This window comes from Stegodyphus dumicola, chromosome 1 (assembly GCF_044657685.1).
Source record: "Stegodyphus dumicola isolate Sdum_Otavi_A_Nest chromosome 1, ASM4465768v1".
Lineage (NCBI taxonomy): Eukaryota > Metazoa > Arthropoda > Arachnida > Araneae > Eresidae > Stegodyphus > Stegodyphus dumicola.
Genome location: NC_140768.1, coordinates 81,500,848 through 81,519,015, shown reverse-complemented (window position 1 = coordinate 81,519,015; position 18,168 = coordinate 81,500,848). Strand labels below are relative to the sequence as shown.

The 18,168-nt window shown below is 30.3% G+C and overlaps 1 protein-coding gene across 3 annotated transcripts in view; it reads right to left on the bottom strand.

Moving 5' to 3' along the window:
* Positions 1-2,567: 2,567 nt before the first annotated feature.
* Positions 2,568-18,168, bottom strand: part of LOC118191657 (uncharacterized) — a 49,486-nt gene continuing 33,885 nt past the window's right edge. The window contains exons 11-12 of one of the 3 annotated variants that reach the window (XM_085816971.1): positions 17,044-17,160; positions 2,568-6,652 (exon numbers count right to left, since the gene is read on the bottom strand). In XM_085816971.1, the coding sequence (XP_085673097.1) occupies positions 6,608-6,652; positions 17,044-17,160 (162 nt within the window). In that variant the 3' untranslated portion in view covers positions 2,568-6,607. Of the gene's footprint in view, positions 7,298-14,021; positions 14,264-17,043; positions 17,161-18,168 lie in introns of those variants that run through there. The other 2 variants (XM_085816961.1, XM_085816967.1) reach the window with 2 other exon arrangements.

The following is an 18,168-nucleotide window of genomic DNA, read 5'->3' as shown; positions in this document are numbered from 1 at the left end:
TGTGTTAGAGAAGTGAACAACAAAGTGTCTACCAGCCGGGTGTGATTTATATGTGTAATGCAATCTGGGTAGCTAAGATTGTGAATCTTGTATATGAGTGCATCCATCCAAACTCAAATACTTTGGCTATATCTAAGAACAGTCTATTTGTGAATTTTTTTATGATTCATTCATTCTGAAATGTGCTCAACTAGCCAGTTGGAAGGAGGTCGATGGGTTTTTTTTCTAAAAACCAAAAGGATGTGGAATCAGTATATTATTCCTATCCAGGTGGTCTTGCATTCTTTTAAGGACGGCTGCTTCTGTAATTTTACTCAGACCTGGGAGTAGACTAATCAGCCGGTAGGACCCTAACTTGCTATCTGGCTTCTTAGGCCTGAGTACAGGAGTAATACGGGCCGTTTTCCACTCGGAAGAAAAATTCTGCCAATGTAAAATAATGTTGAAAATATTCAACTCTCCTACTCTACATCAACAACATTTAAACTATATATGATTTCTCATCTTGACAGATACAATTGTTGTTCCTTAGCTTTGGCTCTTTTGAAGACCATAAGGTATGCCAATTTTTTTATATACAAGGCTTTCCTATATCTCTCAACATCTGAATAGCAGTTTTTAAAGAACAGCACACAACATTAGGTTAGGTCACTTGACTGCAAAATAACTATCTGCCTTAAATAGAGAAATACTTAAATAGAGAAATATCTGCCTTAAATATACCTAGCAAATGAATGATTTAAAATGCATAAGTAAATAGAAAAATCATAAATAAAAGTAATGACTAAATATACAAAATGATTGTGAAAAAGTGAAAAGAAATGAAAATTCAGTTTGAATAGCTTTCTACACCGTAATTTCCAAGACAAAAAAGCCTTTAGTGTCAGAAGAGGTATTTTATCCCATTCCTCTTGAACAGTTTTCCAAAGTCCAAGGAGGGTTGTAGAATTTAAACATGTTTTGAAGTGTGGCTATTTGCTTCGTCTTGATGCAGTTCTACTGAGTGATGGCACTTGGGTAAAGAGAAGGTATTTCATATTTGAAAATTGGGTATAAAATATGTTCCTGATACTATGTGGAATTTATCTTAACATTTTTCTTTACTCGCTTTATTTTTAATTTGCCATTGTATGAAAAAAACAGCAGCAATCATAAATCCCTTTGAAAAACTTTCTTCGCATTCTTGAACCATGTTTTAAGATTTTTTTTTCCTCCTCTTTGATGATGATAATAATAGGATCTCTTTTTATTGCAGTCATTTAAATACACCCAAGACTCGTGTATTGAGACATTTTTCCATTTGTATCCTAATAATTGAGAGAACAGAGAATTCGGAAGTGCATTCTGCTTTTAGAGATATGTCATGGAGAACGATGATGCACATTACGACTTTTTTGTCTTTTTAAGATTAAAATCAGCATTTATTTTATTTACAGTTGGCACTGAGCATTTTAATGGTTATACAACTATTCTAAGATTTTCTTTTAACATTAAAGTTCTTTACCTTTGCAAAATTTCGTTTATTCCTTGGATATGCTTTTATAACAATTTTTAAATTTGAAGCCAATTTTTGACGTTTTTTTCCTTTTATGTTTAGAATATTGCCTATTGTATCTTTAGATATCGAAAAACCATGGCTTTCACAGCATTTTTTAATAACTAGATAGAAATCATTTTCTTCGCAAAGAGCATAAACATAACCTTACATCTATTGCTTCTTTAAAAGCACCATGTTACATGAAAACAAAACTGACAAGCAGTAAACGTTAATTCATACTTTCAAAAATATAGTTGCAGTCAAAAAAAAAAATTCCAATCAGACCCCCCCCCCTTTTTTTTTTTTTTTTTCTTTTACCAAAGCAAAATCATCTAAAATGTGTGCTAACAGCCTCTTCAAAATTCCAATTGAAATATCAGTCAGCTTTTTGCATCTGTATGAACTGCATTAAATTACCTTACTTTAATACTGTTTTGTATCAGTGCAACAACAATGCTAAAAGAATTTAAAGTGCCTTTCTTTCAGTTAGTAAAGCACAATGTCCCAATCTTAAATTTCAGACTTTTCTTTAGCAACCAAAAGTTGTAAACTGATATTAAGAAAATTATATACATTGTGTTTCCCATTTATTTATTTATATCAGGTCAACTCAAAATTACTATTAGTGATAAAGTGATATTTTAGTACATTAGTTAATGACCAATTTGCAAACTGTTGTACTTATTGTTAATTACACATTCTTCTTTTAAATTTTTTCACTTTTGAATGATTGTGTTTTTCTCCCTTTCTAATTAATGTGCTGCATGAAACTGTTTTCTCATTATTTTAAATGTTTGAGTTTACTTATTTTCATAATTATTTTACACTGCAAAATAACATAAGATATTATGGATATTGTACTCTAATGTGGATTTTCTAATACATGAGTTCTTTAAGAAATGTTTACATGTTATTTAAGAGGCAAGCCACAAAGTCAAGATAAACAATTACAATATTCAATAAAAGGTTCCCATTACAGCTATACCATGGTGCTATGATGAACATAAACAATAAAGCACAAAATAACATATCAATTTGAGTTTTTTAATTTATTTTTCAATCATTCTAAGTTAATTAGCTAACAAAGAAGAAGCCATATGAAATATAGTTCCAACTTTTGTGAGTTATTGCGTTAATTGAAGATTTACACAGGAATTTTTTGTATCATTAAAAAAGGCTGCCACTGAAAAACTATATAAATGAATTATTTAATTTTATATATTAATTATAACTATATACATGCTTTATGTACATCCATTTTATAAAATCTGAAACACTAGTATAGCATACAATGGTACATATATACTCAGAATCTGTTGAAAGAGCAAAAGCACTTAACTAATTAAATACATAAATAGATTAAAAAATGACAAACATAACAAATAAAATATGAAACTACAAATGACTTTATTTATACTTTTAACATAAAAAATAAAAATATAGGAAATAAAAGGTTCATAGAACTTTTGGGATATAAACTTCATGTACATAAAATTTTAATACATATAACTGAAAAGTTTTAATAATGAGTTCTCATAAATACATCTTACAATGCTTAAAAAATATTTAGTTTTCAAATACAGGGATTTTATTATAATATACATAAAATACTCATTTCTTTATCATAGAGAAAAAAGCTCATATTTAATTAACAAACTCTTTATATATATAATAAAACATTGAATAACTTAATAGCAGTCAGTTGCTATTTTTCCAATGTCCAAACTAGTTAAAATAACATTTTCGGTAACATTTAAAAAAATTAAAGTAGTAAATTGGTTTTGTATATGTATCTAGTGAATAAAACTGAAATAAAAGCAGATATATGTCAATAAAAAATTATACATCAGTATACACTTTAAAAGATTTTTATTAGAAATTTCATGCTTTCAAAATCATTATATTTTTAAATAATCTAATTTACACAAGAACAATATTTTTCATTGCAATAGGATGATTTACTTTAACCTAAAATTGTAATTATATTACACCAAATATTTTTTCCCTTTTCCCTCTTCGTTTTTACTTTTTTGGGGAAGGGGGGGGTTGTTCAATCAAATTCCTGAAGTAAGATTCATTTTTTCCAAAAATAAAATTGTTACTCAAAAGTTAATGAAACATATACTTAGTGAAACTTCTTACAATATTTTTGTATGTTTATTAGCATGTTTTAAAACAGAATATATCATTTAATATATATGCCTACTTGAAGCAAAGCAAACCAGACCACTGAATACTGGTAGCTTAATCCAAGTTTGTTCAAATCCCAAAGAATGGACAAGCTACATTGGTCGTTTGCATGGATTTTTTCTATTTGTAACATGACTAAGTTTTCCTTAGACAGTCTTCCTCTCATATGCTTTGCCATAATCGGCTAAACAAATATTCATTCTTCTGTCCTTAACAGCTCTCATTTATTAAGCTGTATAAAAACTAACCATGACGCAGTCCATCTAATACTATATTAAATTCATTAATATAAAAAAAAGATGTTTAAAAGTATTTCTCAGATGAGTGAATTCATTGTAAAAAACAAAGCAACAATTATTATTAGCTGCAAATTTATATTTGATAGAATAATTTTAATACATATTTCAGTAATAACTGCTTTGCAATCTAAGTAGCCAGTAATTTTTACTTTAACAGATTTATATTTTGAAAGTTAAAAATTTTACGAGTTATCTTAAAAGGATTTTTTTTTTTTCATTCTGTTTAATGCACTTACTAACTGAATCCACACATTACAGTACAAAGTTTGAAATCAGGACGTCCATTATTCGGAATAATCTAAAATCCGGACCTCAAAGCCACAGTTTTTTTTTTTTTTTTTTTTTTTTTTTTTGTATGCTTTACGCATGCACATTTGATTTTTCCTTCCATAATAAAATGTGGAGATTTTCACTTCTGCTTGGCATACATCTCAAACCAAAACATTCACCTATTTTATATCCCTGATGCCAACCTGGTGAGTCATTATTTATTATATTTTGCTTTCATCAGCCTATGTTTATAAATTCAGTAATTCAACAGCTTCAGCAATAACTCATGCAGCAATGGCTAAGCTTCTTTTTTATATTAGGAATTGAATAACAAGAGTATAGCGACCATTTATGCTAACATTACGACTGGCAATGATTGTAGATTTTTAAATGCTCTAAGAAATTCTGACGAGGAAAAATTTAACAAAAATTTCTTTTCATATGCTAAAAATAGATTTTGTTAATGAAACTCATAGGCCAAAAGATTACATTCAGTGCTATTTTAATTAAGAATAACTGATATGTTATTCACCATAGAAGAAGCAGTGGCAGAATATGTCGGCACCAGATGGCATAATTTAGGAAAGACAGAGTTTTTGGAATTTGGGGAAGCACCAAGCAGCAAAATTAAGAGATGAGAAGTTTTTTATGATTTAGGGAAAGCACTGGGATCCAAAGTTTAGGTGCAGTGAAAATTTAGAACTTAGGAAGGTGCGTTGTAGCAGAATTTAGGATTCATAGAGACTGCAACAGGCGGTATTTAGTGCCAGCCCTAGATAAAGCCTTAAGTATATGTGGGAGTTTATTTATTCAGGGCTCAGATTAGTTTTAAGCATGTGCAAGAAATAAACATAGGTATAGTAAATAACTAAACTAACACAGTTCAGGCTTAATTCAGTACGCAATAGGAGCAAGACAAAATTTAGCGAAACAACTTGGCTTTCGTCGCCAATCTTGTGATTCACAGCAAATAATGTATAACGGACATTATTAAGCTAGGTTAAAATTACCTTGATTGATTCTAAGGCATTTCAGTTAATGTAGCATACTGCACTGCTCTCTAACCTTCTAATTTGAACCAGTTTATTATTTTTTGCAGACGGCAATTTTATAAAAACTAAGCTTGAATTTTCGATTATGTCGAAAAGAGTTTCCAATTCTGGAGCTGCCAAAGGATCTACAAAGCAAAACCATGTTTCAATGTCTATTAAACAAAAAGTGGAGTTGCTGCAAAAAATGGATAAAGGCATATCCGTCTCAAAATTATGCGAGGAGTAAGGCATTGAAAAGTCAACTTTCTATGACATAATAAAAAAGAAAAAAGAACTTTTTGAGGAAGCAACTTAAGCAACTTACATTGAAAGAAATGTTCAAAAAAGTAAACAAATAAATACTCTTTTTTTTTTTTTTTTTTTTATAAATTTTGATATCCTTTAGATCATATTTGTTCTTTATTTCATAAATTATGAGTTCATATTTTTAATTGTATAATTTCTGCATGCCATCTTACCAGATTTAAATTAATAATCTTCTAATATCAGGAAAACTCAGGAATCACCGAAGTCCCGACGAGTCCGGATTTTGGACTTTGTACTGTATTATAATTTTTTTTTAACATTACTTAGTCTCAAAATTCTGCAGAGGCTTATTTTTTACTTTTTTATTATTACTTAAAATTTCTGTCATTGATACATATTACAAATATTTTTATTGGATTCAAAACTAAAACCAAAATTAGGTTTTTGTACATATTGATAAAAGTGAAATACTCTGAAGAAAATAAAAGGCAACAAAGATATCTCATCTTTGCTTTAATAGAAATGAAATATCTTCAGATCTCAGGGAATGTTAAAAGATTATAGTCAGAAAAAATAATACATGAATTTAAAACAAGTTTTTCATGTGTACTTTAATAAAAGTAATATTTTAAGCAGGGATGATCAATCCCCATGAAATAATTCCTCCCACTCTTTCCCAACTTTTCAATAATGGAGTTATTTTTGCAGTGTCCTCTTTTTTTTTTTTTTTTTTTTTTTTTTTTTTTTTACATTGCACGCTTTCAAAAATTTCAGCCTCTGCTCTTTAGTTTATGGTGAATTGTAAGTGTTTTGCCAGGGGGGATGTCACAGTTCAGTAGTCTAAAGACTTCAGAAAGACTGATAACCAAAGCTTTATCTAAATAATAAACAAAAAAAATATAGCCTGTTATCTTCGTATCATGAAATATCATAATAATATAAGAAAATATCACAAAGAAGTTTACAATACTATTACTTCACCTACATTGTTACTTTTTAAGAGCTTCTGTAATTTAAATGAAATTTTCAAAAAAACTGGCACACATATCTTCCATCCTCTGTTTAAAAATTAGCATGTATTAAATATTTTATATTTAAAAAACTAATATTTAATTACAAAAAATGTTCACAGCAGAAAAGGCATTTTAGAATCTTACTTCATTTATAACTTATTATCATTTATAAATTCATTAGATATCTGTAAAATAAAAGATCTTCAAAGGACAATATATAACAAAAATTATCTAACAAAATCTTCCATCGTTAGGGGGAAAATTTCAAAACATTTCAACTATAAATGGAAGATTATAAAGGAAATTACAGGTTAGTTAAGAGTATATCCCCTGTTATATTTGGATGGAATGCATAATACTTGAAATGAAGTAGCCTGAAGTATTTTAATTCCATTCTGAACTGGTTGCAGTGAAGAGTAGTTACTCAAGTACTTCTTTCAAGATGGCAGGTGCTGGAGATGGTGAATATTCTACAGCTGGAACTGGAGTAAATGTTGGAAATGCAGTCTCTATATTAAGCAAAAAAGGATTTTTTCTAGGTGAAAACTTATTTTGCTCAGTTTGTGATTTCTTATTCGGGTGTGTTTTTGAAGTTACTTCTTGGGCCATTTTTTCAGCCGGAAAGGGCATTGGTACAACTGGTTGAGACTCATTTTCCAAAAACTGTACAAAGAGAGTCGTAAATGACTTCTAAAAAATAAATAAACAAACAGAGTATGCTATTACTGAAAGAGCATATTTTGAAATCAGAAGAAGATAAAGGATTCCTCAAAAGTATAAAATAAGTATCAATTTACAATTTAAAATATAACAGACATGAAATATTTTACATCACGCTCTAAAGAAAATAATTTTACAATAAATAATTTCACGCATGCTAATGTTATACTCTTCAAATAAAAGAAGCTTTAAAAAGTTTACTAGCATAATACAATAATAAACTGTTTAAAAGCACTTCAGAAAATCATCATATGTTTTGTGGAGATTATGTGGCAGCCTCAACTGCGATGTAAAAGTGAGATAAATGAAGCTTTTGCCTCAGATAAAATTGAAATGCTAAGAAGAATTAAAATATTACAAATGTTAATCAGAAAGTGATTTAAAAAATATTATATTCAAATCTGTCAACACTACTCTAAAGGAAGCAGCAGTACTAAGGTAAAGTACAGACATTTCATGTGTTTCTGTTTGCAGAGATACTGAAATAATTTCAGGACAAGTGAACAGAGACAGTAAGTTATAAATCTACATTCCCATTTGGAGCCTCAGTTTTTGGAAAATTCTACATAAAATTTATAACACTGTATTCGCACCTGCACACCTGTAATGTAATCTGCGCATACGCATCTGTAATGTTATGATCAGATGAGTTTGAAAATTGACATCGATGGTGTATGAGGGCTGGTCACAGCTATGAGTTAATAATGAGTGATTGTAATTTAATTATGAGAATTAATAAAGTAACAAACCAGCAAACTTATTAGTGTGTTATTTGAGATGAGACCCAAACATATCTGGTCGTAGTCGCCGGAGACTGAGTTTTGTGCGTGAATACATAGTGTTTCGTTTTTGAGAATGCAGGAGTGCTTGTGTTTGCGAGTATTCCCAGCTTGTTCTTTTCAATGAATATCACCGATTTTGGATAAGGATATTCATCAAAAGTGAATCATTGCAGAGGTAAGTGATTCCTCTCTTGTTAATTCTATACATTCTGTTCTTTGTTCTGTTATAAATAACAATGTTATTTAAGGGTGTTAAAAAAAGAAGATTTAAGGTTTATTGCCTTAGAAATAAATTTAAATGTTGACGAAAAATGAATATAGCAGATTTAACTGGTATTATTGAGCAAAGTGAAATTTTTAAAACTAAACAAAATTTAGTAAAAGAGATAGCAAACTATTATCAAAAATAGGAAACAAGAAGAGCAAAAACTTGTCGAGTTAGAACAAATAAAACTTAAGAGATCAAAGAATGAGTTGGCTAAGATTAAAGCAGAAACAAAACTTGTTGTAAGCGAAACCAAAACAAAATCAGAGTCACTAGATCAATTAATAAAAAGTATCAGCATCTTAACTGTAAAAATTCCTATATGGCCTGAGAGTTGGGGATTTTTCTTTTCGTCATTAGAATGAGTGATTATTACAAAAAATGTTTCGGAGGAATATAAAGCAGAAATTTTGTTAAATCTGTTAGGAGACAAAGTTTCAAATATAATAACCTATTTACATGATAAGGATATCACAAATAATGAAAAAATAAAAGAAGTAGTTCTGAAAGAGTTTCAGCCAACATCATATTCGTGTTTAGAAAAACTGTTAAATAACCTCATGAAACTCGTGTGCAGTTCGCTTCAAGCCTAGTAACTACCTCGGATTATTATTTAAAATTAAGGAAGGTAACTGAATTCGAGGCCCTCAAACACTTCATACTTTCAGACAGATTATACCAATCTTTAGATACGAGAACAGCTTCTCACATTTCAGTGAGGTAAGGTGATTCATGGTTTTCACCTAGTGAGTTAGGTAAAGAAATAGATTTATATTTCACATCACAGGGAAAATCTCTTACTGAGAATTCTCATTTTAATCGTAAGTACAACAGCTCAAAAAGTGTAGTTAAATTGTTTTTGTCAGATGTTAAAACAGAGAACTGTATTTTATGCCATGGGAATCGCGGTTTGGAAAAATGTCCATCGTATTTAAAATTACCGGTACAAGAAAGAGTACAGGTTGTGAAATCTAACAAATTATGTTTTAACTATCTTCATATGCATTCAGTATCAAATTGCTCATCGAAATATTCTTGTTTTTGTCAAAAACGACACCACAAAACTATTCATTTTCCAAAAGCAAATATCGTAAAGGAGAACATTCCCAAACAAGATGACTCATCGACCTTGAATGTTAATGCGCAGGAGTTCGTTCAAAAGGCATTTATTAGCAACTATTCGAATAAACAGAATACAGTTTTGCTTTCAACCATCGCATGTTTTTTAATTGATAATGAGGGAAGAAAACACAGAGTAAAGTGTCTGCTGGATGGCAGTAATATGTCCAGTTTTTTGACACATAATTTTATTGAGCATTTGCAGTTAGAGCAAGAAAAAATAAACATTTCGGTTTTGGGAATAAATATTGCTACTTTGACAATTAAGCATAAAATTAATGCTCTGATATGCAATAAAGATACAAGATCTGACTGAAAGTGCACAGTGGCATCATATCGCTTCCAAAGAAAATCCATCAGAACTCATATCTAGAGGTATGGCTGCCAAAAGACTGCAACTAAGTCAACTGTGGTGGAACGGGCCTGACTTCTTAATGAAGGATGAGTACCCTATGAGAGATATACCTGAAGCAATTACTGAAAAGGACAGTAATGAACTTAAGAACTTTGCTAATTCTGAACTATTAACATGTTTAAATCTAAATGCGAATAATTTTGTTAATGATTTATTGAATTGCAGTAATAAGTATTTAAAATTAATTCATATTATAAGTTTTCGTTTTAGGTTTTATCAGAATTGTAAGCAAGAACAAAAGAAGGTAGGTGGGAGAATTGAGAGCAGCAGCTGAAGAAGCTTTATTAAAATTAGTGCAGGATGAGTATTTTATAAATGAGATAAATGGTCTTAAAAAATCGGGTATTGTTTCAAGAGATAGTTCTATTAAAAATCTTAATCCTTTCATTGACAGTAATGGACTGTTGAGAGTTGGAGGTAGATTACGAAAAAAAAATTTTCGTAATCTACCTCCAACTTTCCTATTATTCTGCCTTTTAAACATAAATTAACAGAGTTAATAGTTAATTACTATCATTTAAAATATTTGCCTGTCGGTCCTCAATCTTTGTTATATCATATAAGACAAAAATTTTGGATTGTAAGTGGTAGAAATGTTTGTAGAAAAATTGTATAACATGTTTCAAAGCTAATCCCATTGTAGCTCAGCAAATCATGGGTAATTTACCCAAGGAAAGAATTACAGCTAATCTTGCATTTAATTGTACTGGAGTTTACCTCTGTGGTCCATTCTTAATTAAGTACAAAAACCAGAGAAAAGGCATATATCAGAAAGTTTATGTGTGTATATTCATTTGTATGGTTACTAAGGCCATTCATTTAATACCGATAACAGACCTTACATCTGACGCATTAATAGCTACCTTGAAACGTTTCTTTGCACGAAGAGGTAAAAGTTTAACATTATTTAGTGATAACGCTACTAATTTTGTAGGTGCAAATGCAAAATTAAAGAGGTTAAATAAACTAGTGAATGAACAAGATGAGCTTTTAGCTGGTTATTTGAGCTCTGAGAATATTGAATGGAAATTTCTCCCTCCCAGAGCACCCAATTTTGGAAGCCTCTGGGAGGCTGGAGTTAAATCGTTTAAGTGCCACTTCAAACGTGTCATAGGAAATGCAAAATTGGCCTTTGAACAATTTTTAACAGTTATGATTCAGATTGAAGGAATTTTAAATCCCCGACCATTAACACTCCTGTCTTCGGACATTAATGATTTAGAAGTTCTAACACCTGGGCATATTTTAATTGGTAGAGCAATTAATTCGATTCCTGAGCCAGGTATCATGGAAGTTAACGTTAACAGGTTAAAACTGTGGCAATAGATCACAAGATTAGTACAAATTATCTGGAAAAAATGGAACTCCAATTATTTAAGCCATTTACAAAATTGATCTAAATGGCAAAGCTCTAAAAACAATATATAAGTTGGAGACATGGTCTTAATTAAAGATAATTTGCCTTACTAAATCAGAAGTATTCAGAAGAAGTTTCTCCTGGAAATTTACTCATGGTTTCTTTTGATGTAAAATCATTATTCACCAACGTTCCTGTGGAGGGTGCATTAAGATGTCTAGAAACCAGACTTTGCCAATTTCATTTCTCTTGCATCGAAATTGATGAGCTAATTTCTCTCACTCAATTCTGTTTGAAACAAACACATTTTCTTTTCCCAAATAAACATTACAAGCAAACTGAGGGATTAGCCATGGGAAGCCCCCTCAGTCCCATCCTGGCTGATATCTACATGCATTATTATGAGTAAAAATTGTTTGAAACTTTAAACTCCCCGGTATGGTTCCGCTACTTAGACGATACTTTTACCCTGATTGAAGGTAATAAAGATGATTTACATAAAGTTCTTTCAACAATGAATTCTACTGATCCTGCTATTCAGTTCACTTTTGAACTTGAGACTTGCAATTCTCTTCCGTTTCTCGACATTCTGGTCACACGTAACACATCCAACTTCAGTACTACGGTTTACTGTAAAACTTCATTGGTTTGCCTTCCACCACACTTTAATCATCTCATCTGACTAAACAAAAGTTAGCTTCATTTTATTCCTATGTTTCCGTGCTCTTCAAGTTTGCTCCTCCAAACTATCCCTTGATGAAGAACTAAATTATTTAAAAGCAATAGCTATTGACAGGGGCTTTTCACCCAACATTATTAATCAAGCAGTTAAAAAATTCTCATCTCAACACACTAAGACGCACACTCGTGTTTTAGGAGATTATAAAAATTTTAATGTCATTCCCTTCTTTCCATCAATTAGCTATAAAGTTGCACATATTTTGCAGAAATTTAACTTTCGGGTCGTTTATTCTCCCATCAATAAAATTCCGAGTTCCATACACAAGGACCCCATTCCAGATATGAATTCCTGGGGTATTTATAGGATTCCTTGCCAGTGTGGTTTAATTTACATTGGCCAAACTAAGAGAGCCTTAAAATTTCGCATCAAGGAACATGAGGCATATGTTAGAAAAAAGGAAACACAGAAGTCTTCTGTTGCTCAACATTGTTGGTCCGAAATTCACACTTTCAATTTTTCTGCTGCCAAAATTATTCAAAAAAACATCTTCCATTGGAGAACTGGATTTTCTAGAGGCATTTCACATTCAAAAAAATCTTTCTGCTTTAGTCAACGATCCTAATTCCAATCCATCTTTGCCTTCGGTTTTTAAAGAAATTATATTTTAGTTCTGGTTTCATGAACAGTTGGCACCCCTTGCTTATTCTTGTCCAGGCTTTCTTATCTTATCTAATCATTATTTCCTATCTTGTTTATTTGTGGTTTTGCAGCTGAGGATGGTGGTTCAGCAAAACCATCGAAACTAGTCCTGTGAAAATTTTGAAAATATAATGCTGATTTTTGTTGTTTGACTTCTGAATTAGTATTTGTTCAGCGTGTTATTGTGTCTTAATAATTTGCCTTGTTGTAATTGGGCAATTGGTCGTATAATACAAGTATTTTATAGTAAAGATGGAAAGGTTCGCGTGTGCAATGTAAAAACTCAAACTGGAACTTTCAAACGACCAATTACCAAATTATGTGTCTTACCAATACAAAAATGATATTGTCTTTATCGTTATTGTGTAGTATTGAATGTGCTTCACATAAAATGTCATTATATAATTGAAATGTTATATTGCATTCTTTTGAGTTATACGCTGATGTATATGGTAAATGTCTAATTATAATAATGATTTTATGTAATAGTTCTTATTCAAAATTGTTTATAATATACTTGTTTAAATTTCTTTATACTATATCTTAATTACAATAGGTGAATGCTACGCATTGCAACGTGGGGCGGCATGTAATCCGCGCATGCGCATCTGTAATGTTATGATCAGACAAGTTTGAGAATTGCCATGGACGGTGTACGAGGGCTGGTCACAGCTATGAGTTAATAATAAGTGATTGTAATTTAATTATGAGAATTAATAAAGTTATGAACCAGCGAATTTATTATAGTGTGTGTTATTTTGGATGAGACCCAAACACACTGTATTCCTTCAAAGTTAACTATAGTTAGTATATTTATTACATGCTGCACTGCATTACTCTAGGTTATATAAAAGTATATATTATTATTAGAAAAGTTCAGATTATTAAGCACAAGAGGTGGTGAATTATTATTATTATTTAAGTTAATGAATATAATACGGAAATGAACAAAACCAACTTATTTGAAACCATGATATATTTTTCCACCCACTGGTCCATTATGTTATTGATTATTCTACATAAGTTACATATTTATTTGAGAGCATTGTAAATGCAATTATACACAGTTTAAAATCTGATTTGAAATGCTGAAATCAGCATACATATTTGTAACTTTGTCTATTACACTGTGATACAAACATTTCGTATCCACATATCAATGCTTAAAGTTTGTAAAATTAAATACTTTCTTCAGGATTCAAGATATAATAAGAAATAAATGAAATAAATCTTTTGCAAACAATGAAACAACTTTTTTGATCTTTTAACAAAATTAATTAAAATTAAAAAGAAAAATGTGCAGTTTCCAGATCGATCATAATTTTTACAGTGAGGGAAAGAAATAAGTTGACACCATACTAGTAATCTAACTGCATTTTATTTGCAACAATATATTCAAAGAAACAACAAAATATTGATAAATTTTTAATAATTATGATTTTTAAATTGCATCCTTACTTCCGGGTTTATATTAAAATCAATCAAACCATTTGCATACTTTCAAATTTTCATTACGTTACATAGAAATCTTCTGAATTTTGCAAGTTTCATATTTTCAAATAGTCTCTAAAATTCAGAATCCTGTACACTCCACTGACACATATTCCAATAAAAAACCTTGAATTTATCAAAAAAAGAAATTAATTAAAAAGTAAAATGCAGAAGGACAGAATCTTTACTCTCACATGTTAACCACATATTACCTTATTTTTGCTTCATTTAATCTAAATACATTTACATACCAAAATGGAAGAAAAATATGCCGTTGTAAAATTTAAAATTACCCAAAACAGCAACCAGTAGATTTGGACAAAGCTAAAATTTTATTACTCACGAAGAAGAGGTTCATGTACGTGACTGCCCTTGAAATCAAGAGAGTTTTATTCCAAAATCTATTTCAAGCTAAGTTTGCTGGTTTGCTTAATTTTAAATATTAACATATATTCCTTGTGTTAAATTTTCTTTTTTTAGTTTAAATTCTACATCAAATGTCCATCATATGCAGACAAAGGTAATAAGCACCTTTAAAAATATCTACTTCAATAAAGATTTTATTAAATATATGCTGATTTGGAGAAGACTGTACAAATATATTTGGGATAGTAAAAAAGCTCTTCACTGCAACATGCCTATAGGTGATTAGAATGACTACTCTGAATTTACAGATAATTTTATGCATAAACTTGTTCATGATTTTAGCTTTGGCTTAATATACTGTCAAGACAGAATTTAAAAAAGCCCTTACATAAAAGTAGAGGGGGGGAAAGCCAGTCTCACCACTAAGCAACATTGCATTAATGAACTTCCTTTCATTTTCTTATGTATTCTGGATGGTTATTCTCAAATATACGATAACCCAATCTCCATGAAGACTAAACCCAGTACAGAAAAGAGGAGAACAAGAGAAGGTTGGCACACTATTTGTATTGCAAGTGATAAGGTAGAACATTTCATCTGTGAAATCTCCCAGTGTACTCGTGATGTAGGTATAATATCTGGCTCAATTTATTCAGTTTGACCGAGCTTCTCCAAGATGTCATATGTAATTTTTATATATACTGCTGGCCATTAAAATAATGCCACCATGAAGGAAGCATTCAACAGACCTTAAATTTAGATGTTACTTATAGCTTGATAAGGCATGCAGTGATTAGTAATACATCCCTAAACATCATAGTAATTAATAATCTAACTGGAAGGCAACATAAAAGAGAATAAAAAGAATGGCTTTTTCATCATGTTTGCATAGGTCTGATTCATGTACGCAGAATTCAAACCAGCATGCCCTAATTTTGATTACAGGGAAATTGTTACATTTAATGACTGCTTACTTTTTTACCCCAATATTGCTGTTTACACTGGTGAAAAGTCACTGTCATACAAACATGGCGTTGATAAATTCAAGAAGGATGAACGGGACAATATGCAGGATAAAAAAGATTTGACATACTGCTTAAGAGAATGTACATCTTACATGTTATATAACCATATCCCATTCCTTAAATCAGAAATTTAGGTTTTAGACATGGCAAATATTATGTCATCTGCAACAATGTTTTGAGGTACCTATTATTTGCTTCACCACCCTTTAATGGTACAACACAGACATATGTAACTTCTATGAGGTATTAAAAAATGCACATGGACTTAATAAATGGTATATTACTTTTTCAGATTCCTGAGTAATTTCCTTTTAAAAGATGATATCAGCACCTGTTTGACTAACATAAGTAAATACTTCACAAGAGTAACCACTTCCCATAAATAACTGTAACTAATATGAGTAAATGTTGGCATAATTTGAATACAGTAGAAGTCTAGAAATCCGCAGAGCATGGGACCAGTGGTTGTGCAGATTTTAGCATTTTGCGGATTTCGGGACAGAAAAGATAAATCCTAATATTCAGACTAAAAGTGCAAAATAAATAAGGCATATTAGATACATTTAATTAAATTATTATATACATTATTGCATATATGCATTAAATTATTATTACATATATAAATTGATTATAATATTCATTGTATTATTACATGTACACAGCATCGAGGTTTGCCGATTTCGCCTCATGCAAAGATTTCCGGTTTCGGATTCCGGTGTTAGAATCACTGTTGCTGTAAAATTTCAACAGCTTTTCTTTATTTTTCTGTATATCATACACAATCCAATCGTGACGCAATTCCATACAATTCTGCTATAAACTGAGAAGTAGCACCTGCTTCCATCTTTTGCAGAATTTGCACTTTTTGCATTACCGTCAATGCAACGTATTTACGTTTTTCAATGTTGCAAGCAGTAAAATCCTGAGTACATTTCTTATCTGTAATTGTATTAAAAAGGCCTGAAATTTAAAACATTCTTAATTTATCTACAAAATATCCGGATAATCTTGTGAAATAACAAAGCTCAGAAAATACAACATGAATTGTGAACTTAAAAGAAGAGTTGAGTAAATCATCTGCTTTTTTACCTCGATGCAGATTAGAGAGGGGAAAAACTTTTATCATGATGTCAATAATTTGGTATTTCCGTTATGACTCATTACTATTCGGTAATTATGACGTCATTATTTGGTAAGTATTTTTTCTTCGATATTTCGTACTCAATGTTACGGTTACCGGAACCCATAAACTGAATGTTTATCTTTTGCGAGACAATGCGTATTTCAGGTCGACGGATTTTCGGTATTTGACTGTACTTGGTGGATTTTTTATGTAACTGAACTGGCTCATCATCCAACGTAGATTTTTAATGTACTATTTATGGATTAAATAAAACTTGGAATATTTCATTCTATATATTTGGTAAAGAATTTTGACACTGAAAAGAATCAAATTTTCTTAGTTTTTTGCAATGAAAATAAAGTATAAAAATATGAACAGTTTTCATAATTTACCTCTGGCATTCTTCTTGAAGGTTCAGGAGAACTCAAGGTAGGTAAACGACTGAATATAGAAGATAATAAACCTTTCTGTTCATGTCTCCCTGCATTCCTATGAACTACAATCCCTGCCTATTGAAGAACAGATATAAATTAATATTTTCCAAGTCTTACAAACCGGAAATAATTTTTTAAGCATTTTTTCAAGCAAAATAGGATTTTATTATTTCAAAAATCTTCATAGAGTGAATAACTTATTGAATTATACAATTAAAACCATACACAACACTAGATGACTTTTAATAAGAAATTTTACGAACTTCAATAAAATAATCATAGAGTGGTAATAATATTTAAAGCTTCAATGAATGACTAAAAAAAAATCTGTTAATATGTTAGAAGTTATGCATTAGAAGAGGCACAACGTCTTGCTTTTATGTACACACTCAGATAAAAAAAGGGGAGTTGGAAACAGTTCAAAATCTCCCATTTCACACTTGGTCGATTGATAAATTCAACTTATATTTTTCATGTTTTTAAAGCATGGCTTAGAATATGTATTAGATTTATACATAGTGTTGTTCTAACATTCTGACACAAAAGTGGACCTTTTCCTGATATTGCAGGCCAATTATATATATAGATAGATTGATAGATTCTACAACTCAAATTATGCCTTAAAAGCATATTTCGTAAAATTTGATGTGAAATTTAATCAGTAATTCAAAAACTTTCTTTGGTGAACTTTTTTTAATTTGTGCCAAGAATAATTCATTTAACGAACTCATCAGTTTACAGCAAATAATTTCCCTTTCTCTTTCATTCTGTGTGAGTAGAGGGAGGGGAATCGCTTCTACTTTCTTGCATATATTTCTGCTTCATATTATATTTTTTAATCATAGTTGTTACTTTTATGTCCTCTCTTTAATTGTTTGTGTAGCATAGTTGAATTATACTTCTTTAAATTCCTAAATTAATGTCTTTTACAAATTTATTGTCTTTATTTATTGGTTTTTTACAAAATTTTAAACAACATTAAAATGTTTAATACCTTCAAAATAAAAAATTCTTAGAACTAACATTTGTCAACATTTTTTATATGTATACTGTGTGTTGTCGCCAATAAAGTCTGCTTGGCGA